The 22,371-nt window shown below is 49.5% G+C and overlaps 3 protein-coding genes and 1 pseudogene across 5 annotated transcripts; 2 read left to right on the top strand and 2 right to left on the bottom strand.

Moving 5' to 3' along the window:
- The first annotated feature begins 27 nt into the window (after window positions 1-27).
- Window positions 28-3,602, top strand: TUBB (tubulin beta class I). Its single transcript, XM_037141354.2, has 4 exons — window positions 28-265; window positions 1,585-1,693; window positions 1,969-2,079; window positions 2,377-3,602. Exons 1-4 carry the CDS (start codon window positions 209-211, stop codon window positions 3,432-3,434), a joined length of 1,335 nt encoding a protein of 444 aa, XP_036997249.1. The 5' UTR covers window positions 28-208; the 3' UTR covers window positions 3,435-3,602.
- Window positions 3,603-5,473: 1,871 nt separating this feature from the next.
- Window positions 5,474-15,593, bottom strand: FLOT1 (flotillin 1). 3 transcript variants are annotated; one of them, XM_037141355.2, is made up of 13 exons: window positions 15,470-15,593; window positions 15,080-15,136; window positions 14,493-14,568; window positions 14,316-14,406; window positions 13,976-14,119; window positions 13,723-13,842; window positions 13,540-13,635; window positions 13,174-13,326; window positions 7,427-7,608; window positions 7,191-7,236; window positions 6,936-7,073; window positions 6,575-6,739; window positions 5,474-5,781 (listed from the first exon to the last, which is right to left on the bottom strand). In XM_037141355.2, the coding sequence occupies exons 2-13, from the start codon at window positions 15,120-15,122 to the stop codon at window positions 5,752-5,754; spliced, it is 1,284 nt and encodes a 427-aa protein (XP_036997250.1). In that variant the 5' UTR covers window positions 15,123-15,136; window positions 15,470-15,593; the 3' UTR covers window positions 5,474-5,751. The 3 variants fall into 3 exon arrangements, with proteins under 3 accessions (XP_036997250.1, XP_036997251.1, XP_053523459.1); XM_037141356.2 differs by lacking the exon at window positions 15,470-15,593 and adding an exon at window positions 15,413-15,448; XM_053667484.1 differs by lacking the exons at window positions 14,493-14,568; window positions 15,470-15,593 and having other exon boundaries at window positions 15,080-15,115.
- A 337-nt stretch (window positions 15,594-15,930) lies between these two features.
- Window positions 15,931-17,144, bottom strand: IER3 (immediate early response 3). The gene is made up of 2 exons (XM_037141357.2): window positions 16,852-17,144; window positions 15,931-16,757 (listed from the first exon to the last, which is right to left on the bottom strand). The coding sequence occupies exons 1-2, from the start codon at window positions 17,059-17,061 to the stop codon at window positions 16,497-16,499; spliced, it is 471 nt and encodes a 156-aa protein (XP_036997252.1). The 5' UTR covers window positions 17,062-17,144; the 3' UTR covers window positions 15,931-16,496.
- Window positions 17,145-21,103: 3,959 nt separating this feature from the next.
- On the top strand, window positions 21,104-21,447 carry LOC119046326 (60S acidic ribosomal protein P1-like; annotated as a pseudogene).
- The last annotated feature ends 924 nt before the right edge of the window (window positions 21,448-22,371 follow it).

Below are 22,371 nucleotides of genomic sequence, written 5' to 3'. Positions count from 1 at the left end.
GCGCGCCCCGCCCTGCCTTCCTTGTCTCCCGAGCCCTGCCCTCTTCTTTCTCCCTCTCAGAACCTTCCTGTCGCTGCGTTCGGACCGCGCTACTCCAGCCTCCCGGGCACGTCTTGTTCTACCTGCCTGTGAGCAGCAACAGAGAAAAAAAATTACATATTTTCTTGCCCCATTTTTTTAAGGCGAGCAAAAAATTTTAATTTGAACCATGAGAGAAATCGTGCACATCCAGGCGGGTCAGTGTGGCAACCAGATCGGTGCCAAGGTAAGGACTTTTAAACCTCTTTTAAATGAATTTCTTTTTGAAAAGAAAAACACCCAGATAAACTATGAAGAAGGGTCATGGGCTGTTTGCACTCTCCAGCCTTAACCAAACTTTGCCAAAAAGAAGTTTTATATGTGTAATACACAATTGTAGCTAGAATTTGCTTTTGAAAAGTGGAAATTATTTTTCTCGGCAGAGTCATTTTAGGGAAGGTATCAAAAGCACCCTCGAGGTTTGCGGGGTGGGAAGACCGAGGTCCTGAAGGTTTTACTTAAAGGTAGTCTCCTAACGGTCCGAGGGCTGGGGAGAGAGGGAGATGCCGAAACTGGCTGAGACAAAGCGAGGCAAGGTTCCTACATGTGGAAACCCTTGGCGGGGTTTCCTGGGCCAGGCCAGTGGGGGAAGGGTTGAGGCTGGGGGAGCAGCTGCAGAGCTGCGGACGCAGTGCGCCAGGGTGTGGGGCACTGTGCGCCGTCTTCACAAAAGACCAGGGATCTCCGCTGAACCCCATGATGCTCTCGAATGGCGGGCCAATAGTCTTTTGTGGATGGAAAACTAATATGAGCTGGATTTAATTTGCTGCCTTTATTTCCCCTTAAAGAGACCCTTTTAGGGGCTTGAATAAGAAAAAGGGGTCCTTTTCTTTAAAGGATGTCTTGAGGCTAAATAATAGTGGGAGAAAGGAAGAGAATCCTCATTTAAAGGAAGAGGAGAGGGAAAACTAGCCAAGGGATAAAATTCCGGGGCGAATCCCCCCCACCCCCGTGCGCGGCTACAATGTAGCGGGGTGGGGTTGGGGGGTGGAGGAAGTGCGGCCACTACGTCGCAACAGCCGCAGGCCCAGGGCAGACACTGTGCGGCCCTGCGGGCAACTAGGGGGCGCACTAGCTCCAGCTAGGCCGAGTCTCCGGGTGTGATTTCGCGCCTTGACCCCGCCCACACACGCCGCCTCCCTTTTGTCAGAGGCCTTGCGCGCCCTCGCTCCGAAGTGGTGTGGAGGGTTAGGGTGGGCAACTGCGGCAGCTGGTTTCTATCCGCTCTATATGCGCTGCGTGGAGGGTGAGGGGTGAGCCTATGTAATCAGGTGGGCCTCCTCAGTCCATCCCACCAGTGCCTGTAATTGCAGGGCCCTACTAGGTTGTCATCATTTCACATCCCAAGTCGGCTTTCCCGGAGGTAGACTTTTTTTTAGGGGAGGGGCGTGGCAGGCAGTTTAAGGGGATGCCAGACCCTAGAGCAGTTTGGAGTTAAAGTGATGGAGGCAGGGGCATAATTGGTTGGGATCTGAGCAGTGAGGATTCATTTTGTTTTCCCCTCAGTTCTGGGAGGTGATCAGTGATGAACACGGAATCGACCCTACTGGCACCTACCACGGGGACAGTGACCTGCAGCTGGATCGAATCTCCGTGTATTACAATGAAGCCACAGGTGAGGGAATGAGCCCTGGAAGATCAGGTTCCATCTCTCCTACTTCTGCGGTCTCTTTCCATTCCTAGGGAACCCCTTATCCTCTTTGAATGAATCCATCCTTTCCCTTTGGAGACTTTCTTCAGTTTAATTTCTCACCATGGGGGCCAAAGACTAGCTCTGCTGCCACCTAGCAGCAGCACCTGGAATAACAAATTTGGGTCCCTGGCTGTTACCTAGCCCCAATTTATTAACCTTCTGCTAATTTTCACTCCTCTACTTTTTCTTCCCTGTAGGTGGAAAATATGTTCCTCGAGCTATCTTGGTGGATTTAGAACCTGGTACCATGGACTCTGTTCGCTCAGGTCCTTTTGGCCAGATCTTCAGACCAGACAATTTTGTTTTTGGTAAGTTATATAGGTATTTGTAGATAACCATCATATTCAATTTATGTGGGTGCAGGAGGACAGCAAGAGTTAGAAAGTGATTATTGTATTGAAGAGTTTTTATAGGCCATGTTCTGATATTTCTAATGGAGGGTTGCAGGAGTGACTGCCGTACATGGTAAAGTATGGGTGGGGGGCGTATAGCACAGGTGAGGAAGAAAATGAAGATAGATCCATGGGTATTACTCCAAGAGTTGAAAGGTAATTGTGTACGTATCACACTTTACTAACCAAGTTTGCCTCCGGACCTCATTCCAGGTCAGTCTGGGGCAGGCAACAACTGGGCCAAGGGCCACTATACAGAGGGGGCTGAGCTGGTTGACTCAGTCCTGGATGTGGTGCGGAAGGAGGCTGAAAGCTGTGACTGCCTGCAGGGCTTCCAGCTGACCCACTCACTGGGTGGGGGCACAGGCTCTGGAATGGGCACCTTGCTCATCAGCAAGATCCGTGAGGAGTATCCTGATCGCATCATGAACACCTTCAGTGTTGTACCTTCACCCAAAGTGTCTGACACTGTGGTTGAGCCCTACAACGCCACCCTCTCTGTCCATCAATTGGTAGAGAATACTGATGAGACCTACTGCATTGATAATGAGGCTCTCTATGATATCTGCTTCCGCACCCTCAAACTGACCACACCAACCTATGGGGATCTGAACCACCTTGTCTCAGCCACCATGAGTGGGGTCACCACCTGCCTCCGTTTCCCTGGCCAGCTCAATGCTGACCTTCGCAAGCTGGCAGTCAACATGGTGCCCTTCCCACGCCTCCACTTCTTCATGCCTGGCTTTGCCCCTCTAACCAGCCGTGGAAGCCAGCAGTATCGGGCTCTCACTGTACCAGAACTCACCCAGCAGGTATTTGATGCCAAGAACATGATGGCTGCCTGTGACCCCCGCCATGGCCGGTATCTCACTGTGGCTGCTGTCTTCCGTGGGCGGATGTCCATGAAGGAGGTGGATGAGCAGATGCTCAATGTGCAAAACAAGAATAGCAGCTACTTTGTGGAGTGGATCCCCAACAATGTCAAGACAGCTGTCTGTGACATCCCACCTCGTGGCCTGAAGATGGCAGTCACCTTCATTGGCAACAGCACAGCCATCCAGGAGCTGTTCAAGCGCATCTCAGAGCAGTTCACAGCCATGTTCCGCCGGAAGGCTTTCCTGCACTGGTACACGGGTGAAGGCATGGACGAGATGGAGTTCACCGAGGCTGAGAGCAACATGAATGACCTTGTCTCAGAGTACCAGCAATACCAGGACGCCACTGCAGAAGAGGAGGAGGATTTCGGTGAGGAGGCAGAAGAGGAGGCTTAAGGCCACTTCCATCACTCAGGCTTTTCAGTTCCCTTAGCCTTCGTCCTCAACTGCCCCTTTATTCTCCCTCAGAATTTGCATCTTCTGCCTCTTCTATTCTTTTAGGGGTGTTCTAGAACAGTGCTTGGCACATAATAGGCACTCAATAAATATTTGTTGCTTGTTGAATGTCTCTTCTCTCTTTCCACTCTGGGAAATCTACATTTCTGCCATTTTGGGTAATTTTGTATTTCTTTCTGGTACCCATTCCTTTCACCTGTCCAGTTAATATTTCCCTCTCTGTTTTCAAGATAATTCTCCAAGAAGCTGGGTCGTATCCAGATCCCATTTAGGACTGTGTGCTGAAAAATACCATCTTAAGCCCATGTGGTTGCTGAGCGGAAAGGGACTGATGCTAACACTAGCAGGTAGAAGTCCCTACAAGGAACAGGTGGGGTTTCCCACTCTAGAGCAGTTTTGGAGAGTGGATTTGGGCTGTTCTAGTTTCTGGGTATTTTTCCCTGCTCCACCCGCAGTTGGGAAAGGTATGAACACTATTAACTCAATTTTCAGTCTCGAGCTTTGTTCTGAGTTCTTTCCTTTGTAGGGGGTCTGCTGTTCTCTGTCAAGTGGGATCCTTTCCTCTTCCATTTTACCTCTCATTGATTGCATCCTTTCTCTGGATAGAGAAGGAGGTAAAGGGGGAAGAGCGAAGCCTTGGTCCCTAAGCCTCCAGAAAGGCCCTCCCCATCTCGAGCATTTCTTATCCAAAAAGAAATAGTCTGGTACGTGTGTGAAAAGGTATGTACTGCCACCTAAATGTTGGAGTCATTCCCTGGAGGAGAGGGGACAGGACACCCTCTGTCTTTGGCAAAGTCTAATTTCTTTTGCTATTGCTCCCACACTCCTTGATGTTGGTCTGTCCTATACTTTAAATTTGTTTAGTCTTAAACTTGCTTTTTTTCATACTGAAAAAATGACATTGCTGCCAGAGCCAAAAATAAATGGGAATTGAAAAAAAATTACAAGACTTGTGCTCATTTAGGTGGCTAGTTCACTCACACATATACTGCATTCTCCACGAATTGATAAGAATATCCTTAGTACTTAATTCTCACGTCTTAATCCCTGGTCCCTAACCAGCCCCCCCCCCCACACCAGTACCACTCTTCAAAGAGAAGGGAATGGAGAAGCATGGATTGGTTGCCTCTATGCACCTCGACTGGGGACCAAACCCAACCCACAACCTAGACATGTGCCCTGACCAAAGAACTGATCCTAAGACCCTTTGGTTTGCAGGATAATGCCCAACCAACTGAGCACACTGGCTTGAGCATCATTAACAGTGTTAACTGAGATACAGAGCTCAGATGCGGGATCTAGGAATTGGGGAAGAATCGTGAATGTGAAATGGTGCATATGTAGTTATAAACCAGCAGGGCTTTGGAACCTATAGAATTGCAGGTCCTCAGGCCTCATGCAGTGCACTGAACCAAAATCAGGTTGGATCCCAGCAGTCTTAGCTGTTCCAGAAGAATCTCATGAATGCAGTTAGAGGCCACTATTGCCTCAGTACTGATGTAGAGCACACCCAGGATTTCTGAATATTTTGCTTTCTGTAATGAGGGTTTCTGAGTCAATATAAGATAAAGGTAATTAGTATGGGATAGCACATTATGGTCCCATTCTAAACACTATTCTACACTTAACTATCTCATGCTTTCAAATTGCACAAGATGTCTCAAAGCAACCCAGGAAATTTAAATCCAGTTTCCCTTGGCCATATTTTCAGTAATTCTGGGGACTAATGGAATTCTCCCATTCCTTTCACACCAGCATGCTTTCTGTCCATGAGGACTAAATCAACTGGGGGGGGAGGAATTCAGGTACAGGTAATTGCCATTAAAAGCCGACTGGAAGCAGCAAGCTATATGCTAGCATTCATTTTGAATGAGTTCTGTTTTTACTTAATTGTTCAAGTATAAATACTTAACAGCAACTTATCTGACAAGTTGAGAACCCCCAGCTATCCCTGTCTTAGTCAGAAAATAATTCCAGACAACAGGCTCAGTGTATTTTAATTAGGAAGTTGGGGTGGGGTGGGGTTATCAGAATGCTGGCATGGAACTCTTCGGTGGGGATGGCAGTCTTGGTGTGGGCCTGGGAAGGGGAGCAACCCTTCTCTTCCAAGGCAAGGCACAGGCTATTTGGCAAGGAGAGATGAAGGTGGAATCCCTCTTAAAGGACATGCTCTGGGAGGCCAGTTGAAGTGCATGCAATATGGGGACCATCCAGGCAACTTGAACCATGAAGCTAGGCGTCTGCGAAGGTTGAGGGCTCAGGCTGTTCGCAAAGGCTTGTGGTTTACCTGGCAAAAAAAACAAAACAAAAAAAAAAACCCAAAACAAAACAACCCAGTGGATGCCGAGGGAACCAGATGCCATGTTCTCCTGGGCTCCAACTGGACAAAAGGGTTGCAGGGAGGACATGCACAACCAGGAGTCTTCCAGTTCCCCCTTCCCACCAAGTATAGTTTACATTTATTATCTGTATTAGTTTCTGGTGTAGAGCATGGAAGGAATCTGCTAATTTTTCTGGCACAGACCCTCCATAGCTCACAGTCCACTACAGGCCTCAAGGAGGCCCAAGGAACCCAGCTTGAAGGTCAATGAAATGGTCTAATACATATGTGTATATGTATATATATTTCTTTTTAAAAATTTAACACTTATGTGGTACACACTCTGTGCCAGGCAGTGTTCTAAATACTTTGCAAATATGACTCATTTAGTTGCTATTATTAACCTGTGAGGAGACAGGTATTGAGAAGTTGAGAATTTCTCTGAGGTCATAGCATACACTGGAGTCAGCATTCACACCAAAACAGTCTGGTTTCAGAGCCTGCTGTCTGACCTCTACCATAACTTTCAGGTGAATAAATAGGCACCAGGAAAATCAGTGATATGCCTTGGAATTGTCAACACATTGCTGCTAGTTCCTGGTACTAGAAAGTCAGCCTGGGTTTTGGAAGCTGGGCTTCCCTGGCTGTATGACGTGAACTAAGGTACTTAATATGTTGAAGTTTGGTTTCTTTGTAATGCATCACATTCCCCAGGAACCCAGCGGTTCTGCTCCACAGCCTCCACTCTGGAGACCCTCACCTGGGAGATGCTGATGCCAGTGAGTCTTTCTACACTCTCCGGCAGGTGGCTCAGGATGTCCAGGACTTCCTTGGTCACTTTGGATGCCCCCATGGCCCCACTTCCACTGGACACCAGTGTGATCTTTTTGGCAGAGGTCAAGGGACCACTGATCTCCTCTGCCACCTGGGAAGTGAGACACCCACTTAGCGCCTGAGATCCATCACACCCGTCCTAAAATTGCCTTACTTACCCTGGGTTTTTAAAGACCTCCATCCTACTGATCATCCTTCCTCCCTTTGGTCACTGGTTTATAACTCCCACCCCCAGTTTATGGTTCCCTGCCCTGGTTCTCCTGGCACCCAGCACACAAACCCCAGACCTGGGGCAGCTTCTCTAGCAGCATGTCCAGCTGAGCAGCCTCCTGGTACAGCTGGAACGCTTCTGCCTTCTTTGCCATCTGCTCAGCCTCAGCTCGGGCCCGGGCCCCAATGGCGAAGGCCTCCGCCTCCCCCCGCATCTAAGGAGGATACAAGATACTGTGATACTAATGGCAGCAGTTAAGGGCAAGAAACCCCAGCAGCTCATCAGCAATGCCCACTCCCCACAAACTAGAGAGAGCCACCTCCTAACTCACCCTCACAGACTCAGCTTCTGCCTCTGCCTGCATAATCAGCTGGGACCTGGGCAAACAAGGGGAGTGGAGGAAGAAGCTGAGGCCCTTGCTCCTGAGAGTAAGGTCCCCTACTGGCGGTAGAGGCTCCTACCCCCGGGGTTCTACAGGAGGAGTCCAGGTAGTGAAGGCCTCAGCTCTTCATCTGGGGGTACCCAGGTGGTGAAGGATCCCGGAAGAGCCTGGGAGGGGGCGTTTACTTTTCTGCCTCTGCTAGGCGTTCCAGCTTGTAGCGCTCAGCTTCTGCAGGCTTCCGCACACGGGCCTCCAGCTCCTTTTCTCTGCGGGCAATCTCCTGCTCCTGTACTGCCACCTGCTGGGACCGCTCCACCACCTGCACTTGCACCCTTTGCTCCTCTATCTGCTGCTTCGTTTTGGCCACCTGTGAAGGAGAGATGCTCATCATCAGAGCTGAAGGACAAATGCCCAGGAACCACAGAGAAATCAGGGCAGGGCTCCAGGGTGGGATATAAAAATAGAGCGGGGCCCTGGCTGGTGTAGCTCAGTGGACTGAGTACAGGCTGCGAACCAAAGTGTCACTTGTTCAATTCCCAGTCAGGGCACTGTGCCTGGGTTGCAGGCCAAGTCCCCACTTGGGGGCATGCAAGAGACAACCACACATTGATGTTTCTGTCCTTCCCTTCCTCTCTCTCTAAATATAAATAAAAATAAAATCTTTTTTAAAAAGAGTTTAAAAAAATAAATAATTGAGCGGGTGAAGGGAGTGGTCCCAGTCAGCTCTGCCAGCCCACTGGGGTCCATTTCTGGTACAGATCCAAGGCAACACCTGATCAGAGTCAGTATCAACCATCAGGAATTACACAGGCAGCCTCAGCATCAGACATGGATAGGCCTGGGACCACAGTCCCTGTCTCCCTCAGGCCAGACATAGGGTCCCTACATGAGCTTCGATTGTATTTCTCCACTGTGTCTTCCTATAGCATGTGAGCACCTGGAGAGCACTGAGCACAATGCCTTCTACTTTCCTCCAGTCTAGTTCAAATCTATCCCCTTCACTCTCCGTCTGTGCTGCTGTAACCTTAGTGCAAGCGGCCCTTAACTCCAGGCCCAACTACTGCAATAGCCCCCTACTTTCTTTTTAGGGGGCTGGGTGTATGTGTGTGTGTCTATCATTTTTATTTTTGTATATGGTACAAGTTCAAAAGAAGGAGATACACAGTGGGAAGTAGGCCTCCGTATTTCCCTTCCCCAGGAACAACCACTGTGACTGCTTCTTGTGTACCCTTCCAGGGGCACTCTACAAACATATACAAGAATGCGCATATAGAATGCCTCTTACTTAGGCAGATTTCATTTTCTTATTTCTTGTAGAGTACAAGGAGAAGACTCTTACCAGGATGTTGGTGAGGAGAGGTACAGGGGAGGGGCACACTTCCTTCTCTCATTGCTCCCACTCAGCCATGCACCATCCCTGAGCGTGTCATCATCACGAGGGGATGCCCCTACCTTCAGTGGGCCCATGTGTTCACTCCAGAGGAAGAGTGCTTCTGGCTATAGCATCCTGTACTGTCGAACCTGGAAACGTCAAGCCTGTTCCAAACTGGATTAGTTGCTCCCCACTGCAGTGTACCAGATCACCTCTCCTATGCTGGAGTGCCTCCCAACCCTTAGGTTACCTTTTGGGTGAAACTTAACCTCCACCAGCTTCCCTGGAGAGTATATGGGCAGTAAGTTTTTCGAGAACTTCTTTCTCTGAGATTTTTATTCTACCCTTCTAAACTGAATTATAGTTATGTTGAGTTCAGGTTACTATGTTGAATTCATTTTATCAGAATTTTGAAGGCATTGCTCTATGTATGGTCTTCTACCTTCTTAAGAAGTCTGAAATCATTTTGATGCCTGATGCTTTGAGATGTCTTTCTCTCTGGAAGCTTCTAGATCGTTTCTCAGTGTTCTGAAATTTCAGCGATGTGTTTCAGTGTAGATGTTTCCCATTAATTGTGTTGGACGCTTGGTGGGCTTTTTCAATCTAGAAAACCAACATCCTTCAGGATACATAAACATTTTGCAATTTTTCATTTGGTTATTTCCTCCCATTTTCTTTGGTCTGTTGGAGGTACTGGCCTGGCCTCTAATATTTTTATCTACAGCTCCACTCCCCCATCTGCTTTGGTCTATTTTTCTGGGAGACTTATTAGAGTTTCCCTTCCAAAGTAATTTTTAAAATTTTTATTTAAATTTTACTTATTTTTAGAGGGGGAGGGTAGAGAGGAACAGAAACATCAGTGTGTGCTTGCCCCTCGTATGGCCCCTAATGGGTGCCTGGCTGGCAACCCAGGGATGTGCCCTGACTGGAAATTGAACCAGAGATGCTTTGGTTCACAGGTTGGCACTCCACTAAGCCACACCAGCCAGAGCACAAAGTGATTTTTAAAAAAATTTCTGCTGCCCTAGCTGGTGTAGCTCAGGGGCCTGTGAAGCCCCTGAGCTAAAGTCCAGGGCCCAGGACCTCCAACCCCCCACCGCTGGGAAGGAAGGGAGATCAAAAAAAGTGGGGGCCTGGTTTCCAAGTGCTCCTTTTAAAATATTCTCCCCCAGAATCCCTTGCACAACCCAGTGAGAGTTGTGCAAGGGACAACTTGCACAACTAGGGACAGGAAGAAGGGAAGGGAGGAGGCTCAGTCCTATCAGTGGCAGACCCCTGCCACACCTCTCCTATGCAGGAACTTTCCAGCAAGGGCATGCCCCCGCCCCCCCAACCTGTCAATGGCTGTAAGCCCTGACCCTTCCTCCAGGCAGGTATATAAAGGGTCACTAGTGCTGGCTGGTGAGCAGCTGTAGGAAGAGCTCAACACACCTGGAGTAGGAGGCCTAGAGGCAAGGACTCTGAAAGATGTCTGAAACTAGACGGCGACTGGAGAGCGGTTAAGCCAACTACTTTTACAATACTTTTGGGTGGGAGAAGAGGTTCCTGGTGCAACCTTGAACTGAGCTGGCAGAGGGTTACAGGGTGATTTTTCTTTTGGTGTCTTAGACCAAAGTTTATGTGCCTTATTCAGTTATACATTTTTGTTCTCGCATTATTTTCAGTTCTTAAATCTATGTAGTAGTTGTAACAATAAATATTTAAATAGATTTTTTTGATTGTTAAAGAAAAGATTTCTTTCTTTTCTATCAAACTCCATCTTTGGAGTTTTGCCTGACAGGCGGTGAGTGGCAGGATGCCCCTGCCATATATACACACACACTGACTGGGTTTGGTAACACTGGGGCAGAGAAGAGATCCAGAGGCAGGGAGCTAGCAACAGAATCTAACTGAGAAGTCATGCTGCACCTGTTCTTCCTGATTTCAATGGTCTTCATCATAGCTTCAGGCCCATGTATGTGCCAGCTCCCGAATCTCAGATCATGTCATGGCTTTCTTCCCGGCACCTTTGTTCTCAGCTGTCTCAGACATGCTTAGTCAATTACCATGGCTTCCCAGCTTCCAAAGTGATGCTATGGTTTCTACTCCTTCTGTTCCCATTCTCTGTCTCTCTCTTCTAAATCACTCTATGTAGTTTTAATGAGGTTTTAGCTGCATTTATTCAATCCATCATCTTTGAAAAATCTTCCAAGCTGTTTCTCTGCGGCCCTTCTCTGACAATCAATTCTCCATATAGCAGCCAAACTGATCTTTGTAAAAACATAAATAGGACCACAGCACCTCCCTGCTTAAAGTTCTCTAATGGCTTTCCATTGTACTTTGAATTCTCTTCTAAGTCTTTCATGGCTACCACAATTCTATGTGACCTGGCCTTGCCTGCCTCTCCTTCTTAACCGTATCAGACCAGAAACTTCCTTTCTGTTTCTGGGACACACCAAGCTCTTTCCTACCTCAGGGCCTTTGCATGTGCTGGTCCCTCTCCTAGCCACTAGCCACATATGGCTATTTAAATTTTATTTAATATTAAATAAGATTAAAAATTCAGTTCCTCAATCACAATTTCACTAGCCACATCTCAAATGCTCAACATTAAAGCAAAGTACAGAACATCTCCATCACTAGAAGTTCTATTTGAACATTCCTGGTTTAGAATACTCTTACCCCATAACTCTTTACATTGCTCGTTCTTTCTTGTCTTCAGGTTCTGTTTCCCATATTTGCTCACAGCAGCTTTCTCTGACCACCTCTGACCTAACCTAGCAGCCCCCACTGCTTTCACATCCCTATGTATTTCCTTCATCACATTTACATGAGGTACTTGTGAAGTTCACTGACTTGCTTGTTTGCTGTGTTCTGTGTTATACTGTAAACTCAACGAGAGCAGGAATCTTTTCTGTCCCTCTCATACTTACACCCTCACCTCCCAAATAGTGTCTAGCACATAGTAGGCACTTCACAGCTATTTCTTGACTGAGTCATCATTTTCTGATTACCTAGCACAAAGCCCAGCACAAAATTAGGAACTGAGAAAAGTTCAAGAGAGCCCAAACCAGCTCAATCTGTTAACTTGCAGACACAGAAAGCCAAGTTTAGAAAGTCAAGGACCTTATCCATAGTCCCACTCATGCTAGTGGTTTCCACCATGTTACTGCTTCTCAGACTGCAGTGTGAACATGAATCAGCTACGGAGCTTGTTAAAGTCCAGATTCTGGTTCAGTCTGGCCTGTAGCCTGAGACTTTTTATTTCTAACAAATACTCCAGTGCTGCTGCTGCTGGTAGGCAGAGCACATTTCAAGTAGCGAAGCACAAGCCAAGAATTTATCCCCATAACTAAAGATGTTATGCACCTCAATAGGTTTTTAGTCTGCACCAAACCTTGGCAAAAATAAAATACGTAATATTGCTATTCTTTGGGTAAAGGTTTCAAACTACAGTTGAATCATGTTATGTATGGTAGTTCTGTTCTATAAAGTAGCCATTAACACTGAATTAGCAAATACTTATTTTGTTCCTATGGGAAGTACGGGGTTATGTACCTATGAACATTTTATCATAATGTTCATAACATTTTATCAGCAGATCAAATCATAACCTTGTTTTATGTATTTCTGTTTAAAGTCACCTTATATGTAATAAATATTGTTGATTCATTATCAATAAACATATGCCGACAGCACTATGACTCCTGTCTCAATGAAGCTCATCTAAGACATGTGTTCCCTCCGTACAGCACGTCACAGCCTCCTCACACAGAGGAAAACTAGCCAGCACTTCAGCACTATGCTCAGGGGCTATTTCATACAGCGAAATCACCAGCAAAGAACACAAAAATGTGAAAAATGTGGCAGGAATGTACTATGAAGACAAAACTGTCTACAGTATAACAGTTGAAAGAAGGCAGAACATCTTGTTCAACATCAAGTGGGAACTGGGCAACAGCAACTCAGATGTTCACTTCTCTGTGCATGTCTGCAAATGACCACAAAAGTGCTACAAGTACTGACTTCGGAGTTACCAATAAATTTTAGTGATTAGGTACATTTTCAATATGGAATCTGCAAGTAATGACAATTGATGGTATCTCCTTGCAATATGCAGGGCTGCCTTTAGCTTTACTTTTCAGGATTCAAAGCCCAACTCCATTTTCTTCTTCACACCCTTTTTCGATCACCAGGGCTGCCTTGTGCTAATGAGTAAAAGGCACCCCTTCCTCTGGCTGGATGCAGAACCACTGGCTCATGTCAGAATGCACAGTTTGGCAAGTGGGACATGGGCTGGACCTCAGCTCTGGTTCACCTGCCCATCCAGGTGCCACTGCACAGGGCACAACCTGCTCCAAACACATGACCAGCCCTCCTGATCATATACCTTCTTGACCTTTTGTTTGCTTTTTAGCTGAAATGTTTGTCTTTTAAATCTTCCCCATATGGAGGAGTTCAGTCAGAAATGGAAAGTAAGATATGGGGATCAGAGTTAGAATATAAGAGAGTGGTAGCCTGAGAGGAATGGTGCAGGGGCAAGGTCCAGCCTAGCCATATGCCCAGTGTGATGGCTCTGACCTGAAGCTGATAGGCCAGGTCTGCCTGTGCCCGGCGGGTGTTGACCTCAATGTCGTATGCGGCCTTCTTCAGCTCATAGTCCCTCTGCGCTTTGGCCATCTCAATCTCACTCAGGTATTGAGCAGACACCTTTTCCTGTTTGGCTTTGGCCTCCTGTCCATACAGAGATCAGGCAGGGAGTCAGAACCGGGAGGTAAAGGCACCAGGGGGACAGCCTGTTCTACGTCAGGCTTCCCTGCCTTTGCCCCAGCCCTGGCCTCATCTGTTCTTCTCCCAACCCATTTCCACCAGCCCAAGTCAGCTGTGCCCCTCCCACCAAGTGCCCAATAAGCCCACAGTGTCTAAGTGACCCCCTATCTCTCTCACTCGAATCCCAGCATCTCTCTTGGCCTCCGCTTCTCCAATCCGAGCATCTTTTTGGACTTGAGCAGTTCGAGCCTTTCCCAATGAGTGCAAATAGTCCTGTGGGAGGGATGTAGAAATCAGAATCCTTGGGAGGTTTAATAGAAGAGAGCAGGTAAACAGAGGGGATCAACTGACTAGGTTTACCTGATCATCGTGAATGTCTTTCAGGGTGTAGCTGACCACGCTGATGCCCATGTTCACCAGGTCTGAGGAGGCCACTTTGAAGACCTGCTCTGAGAATTTCTGCCGGTCCTTATAGATTTCCTAGGACCATGGGATGGTGGGAAGAAGGAACGTAAGCTCTCCAATCCTCTGGCCACTGTCTCCCACAGACTGGTTCAGTCCTTAGGCCCCCCTCTGGAATCCCTTCAAGATGTTTCCCTGCCATCAGGCCCACCTCCACAGTCATGTGGGCCATGATAGCCCTCTGGTGGCCCTCCAGCGTCTCCAGGGCAATTTGGGCAATCTCAGCCTCAGTCTTCCCTAGGAACATCTGGCAGGCGGCTGCCAACATTTCTTTGTTCTGCCCCTGGATTTTCACCTGCAGCCAGAGGAAGGGTGGAGAAGAGTTAGATGGAGGTCTCAGGAAGCCAGGGAGGAAGCAGGGAGACAAGAGAGGAGGAGTCACCTGCAGAAGGTGAGACTGGGAAGGGCAGGGTCACAAGATCCCTAAAGTCTGGGGACAGAGAAGATGATTAGGGGAGTTGATTCTGGGGAAAAGGCTCTAAAAGCCTCACCTGGGCAATGCCAGTGACTGAGATGGGGACCCCATGGCGAGTGTAAACCTTTTCACTCTTGACATTGAGGGTCAATGTGTTGAGAGAGATCCTACAGGGCAAAAGAAGGGTTGACAGTGAGAAAAGGAGATAAGAGAGAAAATTAGGGTCTCCTTCCCTGGCTCTCTTCTTGCCCACCTCTGAATCTGCTGGATGCAAGGCAGGACAAACACTCGACCCCCAGCCACCATGACAGGGGGGCTCCGGCAGAAACCTGAAAGATGAAGGGTTCAGTGAGCTGTGGTAGCGAGGGTAGGGCTTTGGCATATGGAAGACTATAGAGCTGGGAGAAGAACGGGGGACAATTCCCATGAGAAAATCTGGGCCCTGGCTGGCGTAGCTCAGTGGATTGAGCCCGGGCCTGCGAACCAGAGTATCGGGTTCGATTCCCAGTCAGGGCACATGCCTGGGTTGCAGGCCAGTTCCCAGCAAGGGACACATGGGAGGCAGCCATACATTGATGTTTCTCTCCCACTCTTTCTCCTTCCCTTCCCCTCTATCGAAAATAAATAAATAAAATATTTAAAAAAAAAATCTGGGAGCTGGAGTGGTGGCAGCCTGGGTCTGACAAGGGTAGCGTCTGGAACTCACAAGCTTGCAGCCCGGGGTTGCAGCCCGGGGTTGGTGGAGGGAGACATTAGCGTTGCGGAGCTGGTAAGGAGGCGGGTAAGGGCAGAGGCCAGGATTGCAAGTGTTTGGGGGTCTAAGAACAGAAGTATACTTACCGGAGACCACCATGGCCTCATTTGGGCCACAGGTGAAAAACATGGCTCAAGCAGGAGCTGGGGGAGAGGAAAGAAAGCCTTTTCGGAGGGGGCTGCGGCGCCGTGGAGTCCACAGGAATGACTGTTTCCCTTTCCCGTTAGTCCCGCCCATCCTGCAGCTGCCACCACCCAGTCCCTCTGCACTCCGGAATTTGCTAAGCCTTTCCCCTGTGAAATCCTGCAGACCCGCAGCGACTCCCTCTCGTCCCCTTCCGGCCACTACCCGCGTTCCCGCCTGCGGTTCGGTTTCTCCCTGATCTGATAAAGCTCTCCTGCACCTAAAGGCCACCAGACCTCGCACCACCCGTCTCGCTCCTCCGTATCCCGACTCCATCTTCTATCCCCTCCTACCTTCTCGGATAGGGGCGGTGGTAGGGGAACCTGGGAAGGAAGCCACGGCCACTCGCGTACGATCTCGCTCAAACCCAACTCACTGCCCCCCCATCCCGGCACCCTCCCCCACCCAGCCGCACCCAAGGGCGGTGGCCACGCGACCCCGCCCCCAGCGGTGACCCGACGCAGCGGCCCTGGGCCCGCCCCTCACTCCCGGCAGGCCCTTCTCCCAGGTCCGCCCGCGCGCCCGGCTTCCCCGCCCAAGTGCTGGGCGGGCTTCACCCCACTCCCCCCGCCCGGAAGCTTCCTGCTCCGCCCCGGGCGCGTGACGTGTCCTCCGTGGGCCCGAAGCCCTGGGCAGGGGACGTTGCCTCATTTCGGCTTTGCCGCGGGCACTCCCGGAAAAACCGCAGTCTGGGCCACGAAAGCGTGCGCCGGCCGGGGAGAGGGGAACCGCCGCCAGCCAAGACACTCTCAAATGACTGTCGACAGTAAATCGAGTTTATTTGTGTTCACAGAACATACGAGCGACCCCACAGCCGCCCCCTAACGGCCCCGACCCCTCACCACGTAGCTCCCTCTTGGGGGCAACTTCGAGGAAGCCGGAAGCCAAGGACCCGATAACCAACGGCCCGCCGCGGCCTCACGGAGGAGACCCCGGGGGTTCCGAGGCTGGAGGACGGAGTTGACCCCCGGCCGGGGCGCCGTCCGTGAATCCCACCAAGCTCAATACAGAGACCTGCATGTGCAGCAACGGGCACGACCCGCACCTTCGTATAAGTTAAATAAATATCAATCCATCCCCCTGTCACTTAGGGGACAGACATAAATACACATAAATATTAATTAGGAGCAATGAGACTTAAGTTACCGCCGCCCTTCTCCCCTGCCGGGCCTTGCCCAGCGTGTCCGTGGCGGCTCCCCTGCAGCACTGAGTGCGAGTTGCTCGTGAGTCCCAGTTTGGGATACTCTCTCGAACACCAGATACGCCTGGTGTTTCTTTGCTTTTTTAAGACTCTTGTTGGGGAGTGTGGAGAGTCATCGGTTAGAAGGCGGCTGGTTGTTGCTGGAGAAAAGTGTTGAGGTCCAAAGCGTAGTCCGAGGGCTCTGCGGTCAGATTCAGTGGCTCGAGGGCTGGGGGCGCAGGGGTGGGCGCCGGGGAAGCAGCGCTGGGGGCGTCCTCCGGGGCCAAGGGCGCTGGCACACCTTCTTCAGCCATCAGGATCTGGCAGAAGACGATGGTGAGCAGCAGAAAAAGGAGTTTTTTGGCAGGGTTCGGGTCCTCAGCAGGCAGCTGGCGCCGGACCTGAGTGGAGACAACAAAGGAACAGGTCACTCGGGGCCCGACGCCCGGCCAACCCCCGTCACTCCCCCCAGCCACCCACTTCGGCGACACTCACCAGTCGTGGGTAAAGGACCCTACGGCTCCGCTTTCGGTGCCCGCGGGAGGCGCTGGTGCGCGCGGCAGGGGCCGCCGCCGGCTCCGGGAGAGGATCGAAAGTGAAGATCTCAGGACCGGAGCCCCGCCGGGCTCCCGGGCTCGTGGAGGGTACTGGGGTTGGGGCCCGCAAGACGGTCATGGTCCGGAGGGAACTGCGAGAGTGACACATGGCAGCTAAACGAGAGCAATGACGAATGCGGCCCCGCAGCCTCCCAGAACTAGTTTAAGTGCAGCTCAGGGCTGGGCGGGCCCTTCTCAACTCCACCCCGCTGGGAGCACTAGGCCGGGCCGCTGGAAATTCCAACGATTAAGCAAAGGGAGGAGGGTGGAGACTTCTAAGGCCTGTGCAGCTGTAGTTGCCCAAGTTTGTGTTGTGGGTGAGTCGTTAGTGGAGTTGGGCCAGATCCCGGGCTGGAGGCACATGTCAGGACATGTGGCAACTGGAAAAGGGCCCACAGACCTTTAGGAGATGGTTCAGCCACAGCCTCCTCGTCTCTGGGGAGGCAGCAGGATATACCTAAGGAAGTCTGGCCACCCTGCTAGAATACTAACCCAGCAAAGCCAAGGAGCCACAGTTACATAGGTATCTTCACAGACTCGTGGATACACATAGAAAACACGCACCCCAAGAGAAAAATCGTTATGGAAATAGCCGAGTACAGGAAGAAAAATGAACTCAGCTCACATAGACCCAGCCCTGTGGGTGTGAGCATACAGGAAACACACATACAAATACACACACACACACACACACACACACACACCCCATGCTGGAGGGGTGGAAAATTTTTCCTTCCTTCCTTCTAGGTCCTTTGGTTAGTCTAATCATTAAAATGATGTAAGACATTAACAGGAAAAAAACCCCAAATTTAATAACGTACTTAACCAGAGCCCATGAAGACCTGAGACTCAAAGGTGCTCAAGTGACTGAGGCTTCTGTGCCGTCCTAAGGAGTGGGAACTGCAGCTCACTGGGGAGCAGGGCGATGCACCTGTGCATGAGAGCAGATGCTTGGCCGTCAGATGTTTGCCCTGAAAAGCAGGCAAGTCTTGCAGATAAAAAGGTCCTCTTTGGTAATAGCCCTCTTCCTGGTACAGGCCCCTAATAAATTCATTTAGACAGTTTAGGGAGAAGTCAAAAACTTTTCCTGTGTCTGCTGGGTCTTGACGGCCTTCAGTTCAAACCAAATCACATTCAAAGGGGCACATTTTGAGGTAGCATATTCTGCCCCCTTCAACATGCACATCACACACACATGCCACTCAGAGCAAAGGTGAAGACTACACAGGGACAACAACCCAGCACTTACCTACTTGGATGTTCGTACAAAGTTAGGACAGAAGATTGCTAAATACAAAGGTAGGCGGTTAGCAGTCTCCCAGATTTGCCCCTTGGTTGGTGGATCAAATAAAATTCATGTGAAGAACATTTTAAAGTATGAGGCATTATGCAAATGTTGTGTGGTAATGGTAATAACTCAAGAAAGAACTGACACATTTTTGTAAGTGCCTTAGAGACAGCTGCTCATAGACACATTCATTGGGTATTCAGTGGCACCAGGCACACTGTTAAAGGTACTGTGGAGAGCACTGAGGCTGGTTTCAATGTGCGTATTGCTGAGTGAGGCAAGCCAGATACAGTGGACACCTCAAGTTGGGCCTGCCCAGAAGAACTCCTTGAGGGTCCTAAGAAAATGGAAGCAGATGTAAGGAGACCCTCAAAAGCCAGTGTTCAGTCCTGACCAGTGAGGCTCTGTGGATTGGGTGCTGTTCAACAAAGTGAAAGGTTGCCAGTTCAATTCCTGGTCAGGGCACGTGACTGGATTGTGGGTTCTGTTGGGATACTTATGACAGACAGCTGACCGATCGGTGTTTGTCTTTTATATGGATGTTCCTCTTCTTCTCTTTCTTCATCCATTTTCCATAAATAAATAAATAAAATTTTTTTTTAAAGCTAGTATTTGCTAGTGTTCACAATCAGGCCAGGCTTCCTGGAAGTGTGGCATAGGAGATGACCTTGAATAGTGGGTGGGCTACCACAAAGTCAGATGTGGAAGGTGACTATGAGAAAGAGAATGGAGTCAGCCTTGAGCTGGAAAAGTACAGCATGTGTTTGGGGAACCACAAAGAAAACAGTCCTGGAGTAAGTTCCTATAAGGGAATAATGGGAAGTCACAAGGGCTGGGAAGCAGTTGGGCAGAGTGGGGACAGCTTAGTTGCCAGGTCAGGAATCTGGGTGTGACCAAACCATGGAGCCTGTGGGGCACAGGGTGACATAACAAGAAGACAATTAAAGCTGGGAGCCGAGCAAGGTGAGGAGCATGTCCCGGGTGCTGAGACTGGGCTGGAGGCTGTTGAAGTGCAAGTAGAAGGTAATTAGGGCTTGAAACAGGCCATGGCAGAGGGGCCAAGTGGAGAGGTGGCTCTAAGAAACATTCTTAGCATGAAATCACAAGAAGGTAACAGTTAAGATGGGTCTCATTAGTGTCAGGGAGCATGAAGAGTGGGTGCTGACAGCAGAGAATAATGGGAGCAAAGGTGACTCCAGAGATTTGAATTGTCAGGCTCAGATCTTTATAGTAGATCCTATGATACCTTGGGACATGGTGAGTATATGTGAGACCTCTCCCGTTAGAGACTATGTCACATGTCTTTGTGTCTGTCATAGAATGCAGCACAGTGCCTTGCATGTAGTAGTTGCTCAAGAACCTTTTAAAAAAAGATTTTATTTATTTATTTCTAGAGAGAGGGGAAGGGAGGGGGAAAGAGAGGGAGAGAAACATCAGTATGTGGTTGCCTGGGGACCTTGCTGGGGTCCCCAGGGGACCCCCTACTGGGGACCTTGCCAGCAACCCAGGCATGTGCCCTGACTGGGAATCAAACTGGCAACCCTTTGGTTCACAGGCTGGTACTCAGTCCACTGAGCTACACCAGCCAGGGCTCAATAATCTTGATAAATGAAAGATGAGAATTCAGAACTGAAAATACATGCACTTGTTGGGTTGCTCCAAGTTTTTGAAAAATAGATAGATTCCTTCAAACTCTCTACATTGACCCTTTCCTCAGTTGCTGCTAAGGTGCTCAGTCCTTCTGAGGAAGCTAAGGTTGTGTTGGGGTGAGGCCTTCACTTCATCTGGCAACTAGCCCTGTAACAGGGTGCAGCCAAGAGGGGGCTCCAAATAGAGATTTGGAATGGGGTCCAGAACTCAAGGTGTCCAGGAAATATTAGAAAGATATATGGGATGTCCTCCTCCCGCAAGTGTGAGTTGGGGGAAGGGACACATGAAGGAGGAACATGCAGAGCTGTTTTGTTCATCTAACCTCTGGCATAGTCATTTAACATACCTACAACCTTTAACTGGTTGCATAGATACGTTAAATAGCTGTGGCCATGCTTTGAGCCAGGGGGATAGAAGTGACTTCCACCCAAGATGTAACTGGAGGACAGCTACCCCTGGTTACAGCGCCTCCATGAGAGCTTGAAGATTGGCTTCACGCCATGGGGCCACTCCTGCCCAGACTCACTACAGCAGCCCAGTGAAGCTGGAATAATATGGGAGTGCTAGCAGGTGTAACTGATTGCAGGAGGAGTCGGAAATGGGGCTGCAGAGGAAGGTTAGTGCGGGGATTTAAACCCAGACTCAGCAGCCATGCAGGGGAGAACTACGGGGCTTTGGCAGAGGGTGGATGCCCTGCAGCTTTGGCGTGAGTGAGGACTATGTGGCTTTGGGGTTCTCCCTTTTGCCACCTGGCTTAGGAAGCAGGAGAGACTTTGCCTGGGAAGAAAAGGGGTGAAAGGGCTCTGGCTGGTGGGCCATAAGAAGGTGCCACATGGCTTTGGATTAACTGGAGATCCTGGCGGTGACACAGCTGATGGTGCCAGGAGCGCACATCATGGACGTCTACTTCTTTTCCTGAGATACGGTCCCCAGACTAGGGCAGAGGGAGAAGGAAGGACTGCGTGCGGCTGTGGGTATCCTAAAGGACTTTAATATTTTAATGAAGACATTAAGTCACTACTCTAAGTCTGTGTAGCTTTAAATAAATATTCCTTTCCTTTTCAAATTTCTGGCATTGAGAATTGTCTTTCCTCTGGCAGCAAGCATAGCAAACCTAGTGGGGGGTCCTTTCAGTAATAGTATTGTACCCACCTTGGCCCTGTTCTGTAACAGCCCCACTCCTGGCAGCACTCATCCAGTATTTGCCCACACCATGGCCTCTGTCTTGGAGCTCACCTGCATCTACCCAGCCCTTATCCTGCACGAGGCTGAGGTGACGGTGATGGAGGTTAAGATCCAAGCCCTCATTAAAGCAGCTGGTGTAAATGTTCAACCTTTCTGGCCAGGCTTGTTTGCAAAGGCTCTGGCCAATGTCAACATTGGGAGCCTAATCTGAAATGTAGGGGCTGGCGGACCAGCCCCAGCACTAGTGCTGCACCAGCAGGAGGTCCTGCCCCCTCAACTGATGTGGCCCAAGCTGAGGAAAAGAAAGTAGAAGCAAAGAAAGAAGAATCTGAGGAGTCTGAAGATGCCATGGGCTTTGATCTTTTTGACTAAACTTCTTTTGTAACACATTCAATAAAAAGCTGAACTCTAAAAAAACCAAAACAAAACAAAACAAATCTGCTCCCCCCTCGCCCCCCCCATACATGGACAGCATCTTAAGAAAAGCTGGGACAATTCTTACACAGACTCCAAACATGGAACACCTAAGGGCATTTCTCAGCCAACATTTTGTGGGGATGCAAATAGGCAGACAGCCTCATAATTGGGCTAGAAATTGGTACTTTACTGCTGTGTATACAATTGCTTGCTGTGACATTGTTACCGAACAAGAGGTCCGAGGGAGGGGAAATACAATATTTGGCCCACCTAGGGATGCCAAAAATTGCTACACAACAGGGGCCCCTCCCAAGGACAGAATACTAATATCTACTGGGCTCTTCTGTCCGCCGCCAATTGGAAAGACATCTCTCAATGCCAGAGATTTGTGAAAGGGAACCGAAATGTTTATTTAATGCTATTCAGGCCTAACACCTCCACTAAAATATCAAAGTCCTTTAGGTTGTACACTTACACCCACACAGAGCTCCCTTCTCTCTCTGTCCCAACTCCGGGTACCGTAAATCAGGAAAAGAGCACACGTCTGTGTTGCAGGCCGCTGGCACCGTCAGCTGTGTCACCGTGCAGGCAGGATCTGTCTAGTTAATCCAAAGTACTGCGGTACCCTCTCATGGTCCACTGGCAAGAGTTCTTTGTACCCAGTTCCAGTCAAAGTCTCTCCTGCTTTCCAGGCCACGTGGCCAAAGGGGGCACCCCAAAGCCACGTGGGCCTCTTCTACCAAAGCTGCAGGGGTTCGCACTCCACCAAAAGCATGTGGCCTTCTTCTTCACCTGGCTGCAGGGATCTCCATTCTGGCAAAGCTGTGTGGTTTTCTCTTTCACCTGGGCAGTTATCCCCTCATGTCCTAGAGCCCATCT

The sequence above is a fragment of the Artibeus jamaicensis genome, unplaced genomic scaffold (assembly GCF_021234435.1).
Source record: "Artibeus jamaicensis isolate MK-2021 breed Jamaican fruit bat unplaced genomic scaffold, CSHL_Jam_final contig_469, whole genome shotgun sequence".
In the NCBI taxonomy this organism is placed as follows: domain Eukaryota; kingdom Metazoa; phylum Chordata; class Mammalia; order Chiroptera; family Phyllostomidae; genus Artibeus; species Artibeus jamaicensis.
The sequence above is the reverse complement of the archived record's forward strand: the minus strand, read 5'-3'. Positions and strand labels throughout refer to the sequence as shown.